Here is a 12,424-nt window from a genome sequence, read left to right on the forward strand (position 1 = left end):
GTTTTTCCCTAGGTTAATTTTTAAATTGGAGGCTCTCCTGAACTTCATGAAGATAACTAGAATAAATCTGAAATGTGTCCAACAGTATGCCATTCACGCTGATCCAACCACTGTTAAAGGGAATCTGTCACTCCATTTTAGCCCTATAAGCTGCGGCCACCGCCATCAGGGGCTTATCTACAGCATTCTGTAATGCTGTAGATAAGCGCCCCCCCCCCCCCCCCCGATGAAACCTGAAAGATAAGAAAAACATGTTAGATTATACTCACCGGGGGGCGGAGTCGCGTGGGGTGGGTGTCGCGGTCCGGTCCGGCGCCTCCCATCTTCATACGATGATGTCCTCCTCCTTGCTTCTCCCTTGGCTCCTGCGCAGGCGTACTTTATCTGCCCTGTTGAGGGCAGCGTAAAGTACTGCAGTGCTCAGGCGTGGGGAAAGGTGAGAAAGGTCCGGCGTCTGCACACTGCATGTACTTTGCCCTCAACAGGGCAGATAAAGTACACCTGTGCAGGAGTCGAGGGAGAAGCAAGGAGGAGGACATCATCGTATGAAGATGGGAGGTGCCGAACCGGACGGCGACACCCATCGGACCGGACCGAATGCCAGGGTGAGTATAATCTAACTCTTTTTTTATCATTCAGGTTACATCGGGGGGCTTATCTACAGCATTACAGAATGCTGTAGATAAGCCCTTGATGGCAGTGCCGGTAGCTGATAGTCCAAAAATGGGGTGAAAGACTCCCCCCTTTAATTGGCTCATGCCTTATAGGTGGCTATTCCTTAACTTCTAATCCTTAACCAGCTATCTACATAACATCCTTTGACCTTTCTCCAAAATACACAAACAGCAACATGAAGGGGCTCAGAGAAGGTGGCAGTGAAGGTGTGTAAGTGTCTGATTGGGTTACACAACTCATAAAAGGACAACTGACCGGCCTCATAATCCAGACAGATCCTGAATCTATCACTAGAAATTTTGTCAGGCAAAAGAATCTCTTTCTTGTCATGTCTCATAAAATAGTGATTATTGTGTGTTCTGCACAAACTCCAAGACTTATTACTATTTCCAGCGTATGACTGACGGCCTCTTCTGTCTATACTGGGGTAACACATTCCCGCCCTCCCACATCCCGATCTACTGATCTCCACATCCCAGTAATGTCGTCCTGAAGTAAATCCCCTCCTGCTCATCACCTGGTAATCCTGGAATCTCTCTGCTGTTTTCGGACGTTTCTGCTTCTCGTCTGTCCAGGTTGCAGTTTTCAGGTCATCTGATATAAGGAGATTATTAGCAGCTGTGGTTACATCCAGTAATATGTCTGCAGGACCCTCCACATAGATCCCGCTCCTTATACCTGATATTACGTCACATAATGTGTGTAATGTGTGTGAGATCACAGCCACATCCAGGTCATCTCCATCATGGGGCTGTTTATCATGTTCCCCTGGGTCCTCATCACCTCCCTCCTCCTCAGGATCACACAAGTAACCGGTGTCTGATTCCTGTAAGACAGTCAGTGGATCCGTCATGTTACACAGCTCCTCAATGTGTCTCATCTTCCTGGACAGCTCGTCCTTCTTTATTTCCAGTTGCTTGGTAAGAGTAGACAATGACTCTTCCTTTTCCTGCCTGGAGATCTCACTCAGGACGTTCTTCTCCAGGTCATCCAGCTGTCTCCTAATGTCTATAAACAGGGCCTTGACTCTCTCGGCTTCTCCAGCTGCCATTTTTTGAACTTTTCTCCTGTGATCCTTCAGAGTCTTGACTTTCTCCTCTGTTCTTTCTCTCTTTATGGTCAGTATATGAAGAATATTTCTCAGTTTGTTCTTTTTCTTCTCAGAGGCCTCATCCAGCATCTCCACTTGATGTTCCTCATGCTTTCCAACCAAACTACAGGACACACAGATACAAACAGCGTCCTCAGTGCAGTAATATTCCAGGATTTTATTATGGACAGAACATTTTCTTTTCTCCAGAGAAGTGCTGGGATCAGATAAGACATGTTGTGTTGACTTGCTGTGAACTTTCAGGTGTTTATCACACAGAGAAGCCTCACAGTGTAGACAGGATCTAACAGCAGGTACAGGAGAGTCCACACAGTAAGTGCAGCAGATCCCGGTGATCTCCTCTTGTTCTGGCTGAGTAATCAGGAAACGTTCTGCGACATTATATAGATTTATGTTCCTCATCAGTGCCGGCCGCTCCCAAAACTCTTCTCTGCATTCTGGGCAGGAGTAAACTCCCGACTTCTCCTGTGTATCCAGCACACGATCAATACAGACCCGACAGAAGTTGTGTCCACATCTCAGTATTACAGGATCCTTAAAAACAGATAAACAGATGGAGCAGAGCAGCTCGTCTCTCAGATCAGCAGTCGCCATGGCTTACGGATTACGGAAGAAGGAAGAAGTATGACACCGGTTAAACAATAAATTTGTAGCTACGCCCATTTGCTTAACCCCTTAAGGAGACAGCATGCTTTTTTTTATCGAATTACTGCATAGTGAAAGCTATAACCTTTTCCTTTTTCTGTTAACTTTGCCATTTAGTGGCTTTTTTATGAGTCCAGTAATGTGTCACTAGTTTGTGGTACATGTAATATATTGTATAACTTCAATACTTGTTTTTATTTTTTTTCTGTAGAGAAGGGGCACGCAATATCCACACTGTATTTTAGGATTTGTTTATAAAATATTCACTTTTCACTGCCATAATTGTAATAAACATTATCTTATAAGGATTTTTTACAATTATAGCATTGCAAACTTCATATAATTTTCATGTTTAGCACTCTTGCACAATTTTTTAAAAACAATTTCCTTTTGGACTACTGCATTTCAAGTACCAAAATCCATTTATTTTTCAATTTATAGAGCTTTTTGATGACCGCTACGTCATCAGAGGTCATTGTCGCAAGGCATCGCAGGGACCGGGAGCTGCCGGGAGCATCGCGAGGACCGAGAAGGCTGCGGCGGACGTCGGAAGGTGAGAATATCCCGATTTTTTTATTTTTTTTTTACTACTGATGTGCATAGGCAGCATCATTAGTAAAAAAAATGTTGGTCACACTTGTCAAAAACTATGTTTGACTAGTGTGACCAACCTGTCAATCAGCTTTCGGATTTTTCGCGTATTTCCCACGACAGGGAGTTGCCGAGGAAAATTCCGCGAAAAATCCGCACGTGGGTACATAGCCTAAAACTGAACTTTTTGGCCACAAAGGTAAACGCTATGTCTGGCGCCAAACCAACACACTCATCACCCCAAGAACACCATCCCCACAATGAAAAATGGTGGTGGTAGCATCATGCTGCAGGGATGTTTTAGAAGCAGGGACAAGGAAAATGGTCTGAGTCAATGGGAAGATGTATGGTGTGTAGAGTTGAGCGAAACGGGTCGAAAAAATTAAAAAGTCGCCGACTTTTGGCAAAGTCGGGTTTCATGAAACGAAACCCGACCCTAGGATGAGGTCGGCCACGAGGTTGGCGACTTACGCGCCAAAGTCGCGTTTCAAAAGTTTGTTTTGCGCTCTTTTTCAGCCAATCAGGATCCACGGACACTGTGGGCAACGTGATGACCTAGGCACGGGTCACCACCATCTTTCAGAAGGGCATGCAAGTGATTGGCTTGCTTTGGTGGGCGTCACAGGGGGTATAAAAGGGCGTGCACGCCGACCGCCATCTTACTTCTGCCGATCTTAGTATAGGGAGAGGTTGCTGCTGATTCTGTAGGGAGAGCGTTAGGCAGGGAAGAAGACAAAAGAACTGCTTCTGCTGCTAGCGATTTGGCCTGCACAACACACAAGTCACTGTGTGTGCAGTGCAAGGGGAGGCTATATTGTGGTGTATCAGTGGTGTTGGTTGTTGGGCTGCCTTCTAAGGCTTCCTGACACGCTGGCATTGCTGTTTACCCACTGCTCCGCAAACTGCTTTTTTAAAAGCAATCCAATCTCCCTTATCCTCTAGTCACTTTGGTCACAGCTGTGCCATCGAGCGTGTCACATAGCGCTCAGATATCAGTGGGCCTCACACAATCCACAAGTGTCCAGTGTCCAAAAGTGTACGCAGAGATTCAAAATCTCCATTATCCTCTCGTCACTTTGGTCACAGGCAGCTGTGCCATCGAGCGTGTCACATAGCGCTCAGATATCAGTGGGCCTCACACAATCCACAAGTGTCCAGTGTCCAAAAGTGTACGCAGAGATTCAAAATCTCCATTATCCTCTCGTCACTTTGGTCACAGGCAGCTGTGCCATCGAGCGTGTCACATAGCGCTCAGATATCAGTGGGCCTCACACAATCCACAAGTGTCCAGTGTCCAAAAGTGTACGCAGAGATTCAAAATCTCCATTATCCTCTCGTCACTTTGGTCACAGGCAGCTGTGCCATCGAGCGTGTCACATAGCGCTCAGATATCAGTGGGCCTCACACAATCCACAAGTGTCCAGTGTCCAAAAGTGTACGCAGAGATTCAAAATCTCCATTATCCTCTCGTCACTTTGGTCACAGGCAGCTGTGCCATCGAGCGTGTCACATAGCGCTCAGATATCAGTGGGCCTCACACAATCTACAAGTGTCCAGTGTCCAAAAGTGTACGCAGAGATTCAAAATCTCCATTATCCTCTCGTCACTTTGGTCACAGGCAGCTGTGCCATCGAGCGTGTCACATAGCGCTCAGATATCAGTGGGCCTCACACAATCCACAAGTGTCCAGTGTCCAAAAGTGTACGCAGATATTCAAAATCTCCATTATCCTCTCGTCACTTTGGTCACAGGCAGCTGTGCCATCGAGCGTGTCACATAGCGCTCAGATATCAGTGGGCCTCACACAATCCACAAGTGTCCAGTGTCCAAAAGTGTACGCAGAGATTCAAAATCTCCATTATCCTCTCGTCACTTTGGTCACAGGCAGCTGTGCCATCGAGCGTGTCACATAGCGCTCAGATATCAGTGGGCCTCACACAATCTACAAGTGTCCAGTGTCCAAAAGTGTACGCAGAGATTCAAAATCTCCATTATCCTCTCGTCACTTTGGTCACAGGCAGCTGTGCCATCGAGCGTGTCACATAGCGCTCAGATATCAGTGGGCCTCACACAATCTACAAGTGTCCAGTGTCCAAAAGTGTACGCAGAGATTCAAAATCTCCATTATCCTCTCGTCACTTTGGTCACAGGCAGCTGTGCCATCGAGCGTGTCACATAGCGCTCAGATATCAGTGGGCCTCACACAATCCACAAGTGTCCAGTGTCCAAAAGTGTACGCAGAGATTCAAAATCTCCATTATCCTCTCGTCACTTTGGTCACAGGCAGCTGTGTCATCGAGCGTGTCACATAGCGCTCAGATATCAGTGGGCCTCACACAATCCACAAGTGTCCAGTGTCCAAAAGTGTACGCAGAGATTCAAAATCTCCATTATCCTCTCGTCACTTTGGTCACAGGCAGCTGTGCCATCGAGCGTGTCACATAGCGCTCAGATATCAGTGGGCCTCACACAATCTACAAGTGTCCAGTGTCCAAAAGTGTACGCAGAGATTCAAAATCTCCATTATCCTCTCGTCACTTTGGTCACAGGCAGCTGTGCCATCGAGCGTGTCACATAGCGCTCAGATATCAGTGGGCCTCACACAATCTACAAGTGTCCAGTGTCCAAAAGTGTACGCAGAGATTCAAAATCTCCATTATCCTCTCGTCACTTTGGTCACAGGCAGCTGTGCCATCGAGCGTGTCACATAGCGCTCAGATATCAGTGGGCCTCACACAATCCACAAGTGTCCAGTGTCCAAAAGTGTACGCAGAGATTCAAAATCTCCATTATCCTCTCGTCACTTTGGTCACAGGCAGCTGTGCCATCGAGCGTGTCACATAGCGCTCAGATATCAGTGGGCCTCACACAATCTACAAGTGTCCAGTGTCCAAAAGTGTACGCAGAGATTCAAAATCTCCATTATCCTTTCGTCACTTTGGTCACAGGCAGCTGTGCCATCGAGAGTGTCACATAGCGCTCAGATATCAGTGGGCCTCACACAATCCACAAGTGTCCAGTGTCCAAAAGTGTACGCAGAGATTCAAAATCTCCATTATCCTCTCGTCACTTTGGTCACAGGCAGCTGTGCCATCGAGCGTGTCACATAGCGCTAAGATATCAGTGGGCCTCACACAATCCAAAAGTGTCCACTGTCCACAAGTGTGTGCAGAAATTCTAAATCTCCCCTGTCCTATAGACACCTTTTACCTTGTTTTACATTACTATATAGTTTGTTGGATTTTGTCTACATTTCTACCAAAAATGAGGAAGGCTGGTGGAAGAGGCCGTGGAATTGGGCGGGGGTTGGCAGCTGGTAATGATGGTGTTGGTGGTGGATCTGATGGTAGTGGCAAGAGCAAAATAGGACCGAATGCAGGAGGTGCTGACCCTGCGTCATCGTCTGGCTACATAAGGCCTCGAACGCTTAGTTTTCTAGGAGTTGGCAAACCGCTTTTAAAGGCAGAGCATCAGGAAAAAGTTTTGTCTTACATTGCTGACTCAGCCTCCAGCTCTATCGCCTCCTCTTCTTCAGTTGTAAAAAGTAAAAGCACTGAGTCGTCATTGGAGGCTCATGTTCATGAACCACACCTTTCCTTGTGTCCTTCACCCCAACCAAGATTGAAGGATGACGCAGGCCATACTACTGATTACTCCATGGAGCTGTTTTCACATACCATGCCTGGATTATCAAGTCAAATGGTGAATTACCCAGGCCAAGATGAATCTGACATGGAGTGCACTGATGCACAGCCGCTGATGGATGATTCTGCTGGTACATTCACTCAGAGCACTACATTGTCCTCGCAGTGTACAGAGCCAGATTTTGACCCTGATGAGACTCAGGTGCCCCTTCCCGCACACTATACCACCATACACGGTGACACAGAGAAAGGTGCACATGACATAGAAGAGGAGGTGATGGATGACCCAGTTGTTGACCCAGATTGGCATCCATTGGGGGAAGAGGGTGCTGCTTCCAATAGCTCAGATGAGGAGCATCCACAGCAGACATCGACATCGCAACAGCTGTTATCTGGCAGGCCCGGAGCACTCCAAAGACAGGTTCCAAACATCAAAAGAGTTGCTGGACAGCTTGTCCAGAGGGTCAAAAGATCACAGCGTGCTAGGCCGCAAAATGTATGCCAAAGTAGGAAGAGTGCAGTGTGGCACTTTTTTGAACAAAATCCTCATGATCAGGCCAAGGTTATCTGTAAGAAGTGCGCAAAGACCTTTAGCCGAGGGAAAAATCTGAAAAATTTGAATACCAGTTGCATGCTTAGACATTTAACCAGCATGCACTTGCAAGCGTGGACACAACACCAAACCTCAAGTGCCACATGTGCAACTGATCACAACGAAGGTAGTCAGCAACGCTACATTGTTTCCCCCACTGTCAGCACACCGGTTAGCACAGCAGCAAATGTTGAGGTGTCGTTGCAAGGCCACAGCAGTCAGGGAATCCCACTGTTATATCAACGAAAGACTGATTCTAGGCCATCAGAAAGAACACCAACTCCATCACCATCATCAACCCTCTCTCAGTCCGCCCTGTCCACCGCTACTTCCACCATATGCAGCTCTCAAGTCCAGCTCACCCTCCCAGACACTATGAGTAGGTCAAGAAAGTACTCAGTCTCTCATCCGCGTACACTGGGTTTGAACGCCCACATTGCCAAACTAATCTCGTTTGAGATGATGCCCTTTCGGTTGGTGGAAAGCACAGCTTTCCGCGAACTCATGGCCTATGCAGTACCATGCTATGACCTACCCAGTCGCCACTTCTTCTCTCGCAAAGCCATCCCAGCCCTCCACCATCATGTGAAAGACCGCATTGTCCATGCACTCAAGCAGTCAGTGAGCGGAAAGGTGCACCTCACAACTGATGCATGGTCCAGTCGGCATGGCCAGGGCCGTTACGTGTCCATCACTGCGCACTGGGTTAATGTGGTGGATGCAGGGTCCACAGGGGACAGCGGTGGTGGGACAGTGCTGCCTAGCCCATGGTCTAGGAAACAGTTGGCTGTAGGCGTTCGACCCTCCTCCTCCTCCTCCAGAAGCGACAGCTCGTCCACAGAGCGCAGTCGTACGAGCACTCCATCTGCAGCTGCCACTGTTGCACACGATGTGTCCCCCTATCGAGCAGCTAGTGGAAAGCGTCAGCAGGCTGTGTTGCAGATGATGTGTTTGGGCGACAGACACACCGCCGAGGTGCTGGCCGAGTACTTGAAGCGACAAACTGAGTCATGGCTGGGCAGTGTACATCTTGAGGCAGGCAAGGTAGTTAGTGATAACGGCCGTAATTTTGTGGCAGCCATAGCCCTTTCAAAACTCAGCCACATACCTTGCTTGGCTCACACCTTGAACCTGGTGGTGCAGTGCTTCCTCAAAAATTATCTGGAGTTAACAGCCCTGCTCCAGAAGGTGCGAAGACTGTGCGCGCACATCCGCCGGTCACCTGTACACTCCGTTCGTATGCAGAAGCTGCAGCGATTGCTCCACCTTCCCAACCACCGCCTCATTATCGACATTGCAACAAGGTGGAACTCCACCCTGCACATGGTGGAGCGGCTGTGCGAGCAGAGGCAGGCCATAATGCATTTGTGGGAGGATACACGGCCAGGCACTTTGAGAGCAGACATGGAGTTGACAGGCGTGCAGTGGTCGAAGCTGAAAGACCTTTGTAAAGTCCTTCAGTGTTTTGAGGAATGCACACGGCTGGTAAGCGCAGACGACGCCATCCTAAGCATGAGCATCCCACTTATGCGTCTGCTCATGCAAACTTTGACGCACCTTAAGGAGCAGGCGTCTGCAGCCAATGTTGATGAGGAGGAAGAGGAGGAGGGAATCCTTGATGACATTCAGCCATTGTCTGCTCAGGGACCTCTCCTGGACGAGGTGGAGGAAGAAGAGGAGGAGGAGGAGGAGGATGATGGGGATGATTACTTAGGGGAGGAGGATGCATCTCGTGGGGCAAGTGAAAATGTTGGCGTGGCAAGGTCTGGTACAGGGTTTGTGCGTGACTGGAGGGTTGTGGATTTGCCAGAAAGTGCTCCTCCACCCAGCACTCGCAGTGCATCATTGACACCGGGAACATTGGCCCACATGTCAGATTATGCCTTGCGGATCCTAAAAAGGGACCCCCGCATTGCCAAAATGATGAACAATGACGACTACTGGTTGGCCAGCATCCTGGATCCACGCTATAAAGGCAAATTACAAAACATCATGCCACAGGAGAACCTTGACCTAATATTGGCTAATAAACAAGCAACTCTGGTAAATCGGTTGCTTGAGGCATTCCCAGCACACAGCAGCGGTGATGGTTCTCACACGAGCCGTACGGGCCGGGGGCAGCTTGGCAGAGGTGTTCGTGGTGCACACAGCAGAAGTGGCGTTGGAGACAGGGGTTTCATGACAATGTTGTGGACTGATTTTTCAAATACCGCTCACACAACTGGTAATACTGCATCGATGGAAAGTGACAGGAGACAGCAGTTGTCAACTATGGTTACAAACTACTTTTCCTCCCATATCGATGTTCTCCCACACAGGTCATTCCCCTTTGACTATTGGGCCGCTAAACTGGACACCTGGCCTGAATTGGCCCAATATGCCTTACAGGAGCTCGCTTGCCCAGCTGCAAGTGTGCTATCGGAAAGAGTCTTCAGTGCAGCTGGATCAATCCTGACAGAAAAAAGGACCCGTCTGTCAACCCAAAATGTGGATGATCTAACCTTCATTAAAATGAACCACGCATGGGTTTCCAAGGATTTTGTCCCACCTTCCCCTGATGACACATAGGGTGACAGAAAAATGGCTTGCTTTGGTCCACCTCTTCCTGGTACTTCACCTATTTCGCCTTTTGCATCAGTTGAATGTCCAACAACAACATATGCCACTTTCTAAAACTCCCTAACTGTGCTGCCTCCCCCCCCATGGCCGGGGTCACCACCTAGCGCACGACACCGTGCGAGTGCCGTTGCCCTGAACAGGTGGGTAGGCCGACTCTTGGGCGCGGGCACTGGCACAGGGTCCATCATAGTGCAATCAAGTGTCTCTGACGGCGGTGGTGCACACCCGCCGTCAGACACACCGCTGTACTATGAGGGGCCCAGTGCCAGTACCGACGCCCACGAGTGGGCCCCCCTTGCTTGGCCAGGGCCCCAGCATTTGCAATCTTTACCTCTCCCTGCTCCTCCGCTGTGTAATCTGGGCCGTCAAATCCATACTGTGCCTGACACCGTCTGAGCCTGCCTCCTGATGTATAGACATATATTTTGAATGTGTACGCTATCCATACATGTTATCCGGGGATACGTTACCCCTTCTAAACTTTGTGCAATGACGTGCAATCCATACTGGGCCTAACACCGTCTGAGCCTGCCTCATGCTGTATAGACATATATTTTGAATGTGTACGCTATCCATACATGTTATCCGGGGATACAGTACCCCTTCTAACCTTTGTGCAATGACGTGCAATCCATACTGGGCCTAACACCGTCTGAGCCTGCCTCATGCTGTATAGACATATATTTTGAATGTGTACGCTATCCATACATGTTATCCGGCGATACGGTACCCCTTCTAACCTTTGTGCAATGACGTGCAATCCATACTGGGCCTAACACCGTCTGAGCCTGCCTCATGCTGTATAGACATATATTTTGAATGTGTACGCTATCCATACATGTTATCCGGGGATACGTTACCCTTCTAAACTTTGTGCAATGACGTGCAATCCATACTGGGCCTAACACCGTCTGAGCCTGCCTCATGCTGTATAGACATATATTTTGAATGTGTACGCTATCCATACATGTTATCCGGGGATACGGTACCCTTTCTAACCTTTGTGCAATGACGTGCAATCCATACTGGGCCTAACACCGTCTGAGCCTGCCTCATGCTGTATAGACATATATTTTGAATGTGTACGCTATCCATACATGTTATCCGGGGATACGGTACCCCTTCTAACCTTTGTGCAATGATGTGCAATCCATACTGGGCCTAACACCGTCTGAGCCTGCCTCATGCTGTATAGACATATATTTTGAATGTGTACGCTATCCATACATGTTATCCGGGGATACGGTACCCTTTCTAACCTTTGTGCAATGACGTGCAATCCATACTGGGCCTAACACCGTCTGAGCCTGCCTCATGCTGTATAGACATATATTTTGAATGTGTACGCTATCCATACATGTTATCCGGGGATACGTTACCCCTTCTAAACTTTGTGCAATGACGTGCAATCCATACTGGGCCTAACACCGTCTGAGCCTGCCTCATGCTGTATAGACATATATTTTGAATGTGTACGCTATCCATACATGTTATCCGGGGATACGGTACCCTTTCTAACCTTTGTGCAATGACGTGCAATCCATACTGGGCCTAACACCGTCTGAGCCTGCCTCATGCTGTATAGACATATATTTTGAATGTGTACGCTATCCATACATGTTATCCGGGGATACGGTACCCCTTCTAACCTTTGTGCAATGACGTGCAATCCATACTGGGCCTAACACCGTCTGAGCCTGCCTCATGCTGTATAGACATATATTTTGAAAGTGTACGCTATCCATACATGTTATCCGGGGATACGGTACCCCTTCTAACCTTTGTGCAATGACGTGCAATCCATACTGGGCCTAACACCGTCTGAGCCTGCCTCATGCTGTATAGACATATATTTTGAATGTGTACGCTATCCATACATGTTATCCAGGGATACGGTACCCTTTCTAACCTTTGTGCAATCACGTGCAATCCATACTGGGCGTGAGAACGGCTGGCGAGCTGTTAAGCAAGGATTCCCTAGCGAGGAGACTTATTTGATTGTTTTCTATGTTGGGACAGCAATTTTTGGGGAGCACTATACTCTGGAGAATGATAGATGGGGCCCACCATACACTGAAACATTCCAAAGGTGGACATCAGACACTGGAGCAGCATTTACAGGGCCCATTATACACTAGAGCATTAGAAATGGGGCCCATTATGTTTGGAGCATTATTTGGGCCCATAAGACAGTGGAGCTTCATCCATGGGGACCAACATATACTGTAGCATTATGTGGAGCTCATCATATACTGTTTCAAACATTATATGGGACCAATGATTTTGTATGGAGAAATAGATGGGCCTCGTCATGAGATGTAAAAAGTGAGGTATTTTTCATTGTACTATACCGCTATTTCTCTGCCGTATCGGAGCATGATGAGTTGTGGTATGTGTTAAAGGGTCGCTCTTTCGCCCAGGGCACATGAAAACCTGCAGCCAGCCCTCCCCCCCCCCCACAAATTTAGCCAAATAACCCCCATTTTTCAGTGCGTAACTTGTATTATGAAGTTAATTAAGGTTGACAAGCTTAAGTAAGAAGAATTG

General features: G+C 48.1%; 1 protein-coding gene across 1 annotated transcript; it reads right to left on the minus strand.

The window, feature by feature from the left end:
* Positions 1 to 388: 388 nt before the first annotated feature.
* LOC141083383 (E3 ubiquitin/ISG15 ligase TRIM25-like) lies at positions 389 to 2,412 on the minus strand. The gene has a single exon (XM_073567602.1). The coding sequence runs from the start codon at positions 2,378 to 2,380 to the stop codon at positions 779 to 781; it is 1,602 nt and encodes a 533-aa protein (XP_073423703.1). The 5' UTR covers positions 2,381 to 2,412; the 3' UTR covers positions 389 to 778.
* Between the last annotated feature and the right edge of the window lie 10,012 nt (positions 2,413 to 12,424).

The sequence above is a fragment of the Dendrobates tinctorius genome, unplaced genomic scaffold (genome assembly GCF_039654945.1).
Source record: "Dendrobates tinctorius isolate UK_male_01 unplaced genomic scaffold, ASM3965494v1 ptg000020l, whole genome shotgun sequence".
Classification (NCBI taxonomy): Eukaryota; Metazoa; Chordata; class Amphibia; order Anura; family Dendrobatidae; genus Dendrobates; species Dendrobates tinctorius.

Excerpts from the sequence above, each read along its gene's own strand:
- LOC141083383 (XM_073567602.1), bottom strand. The coding sequence starts at position 2,380 with ATGGCGACTGCTGATCTGAGAGACGAGCTGCTCTGCTCCATCTGTTTA.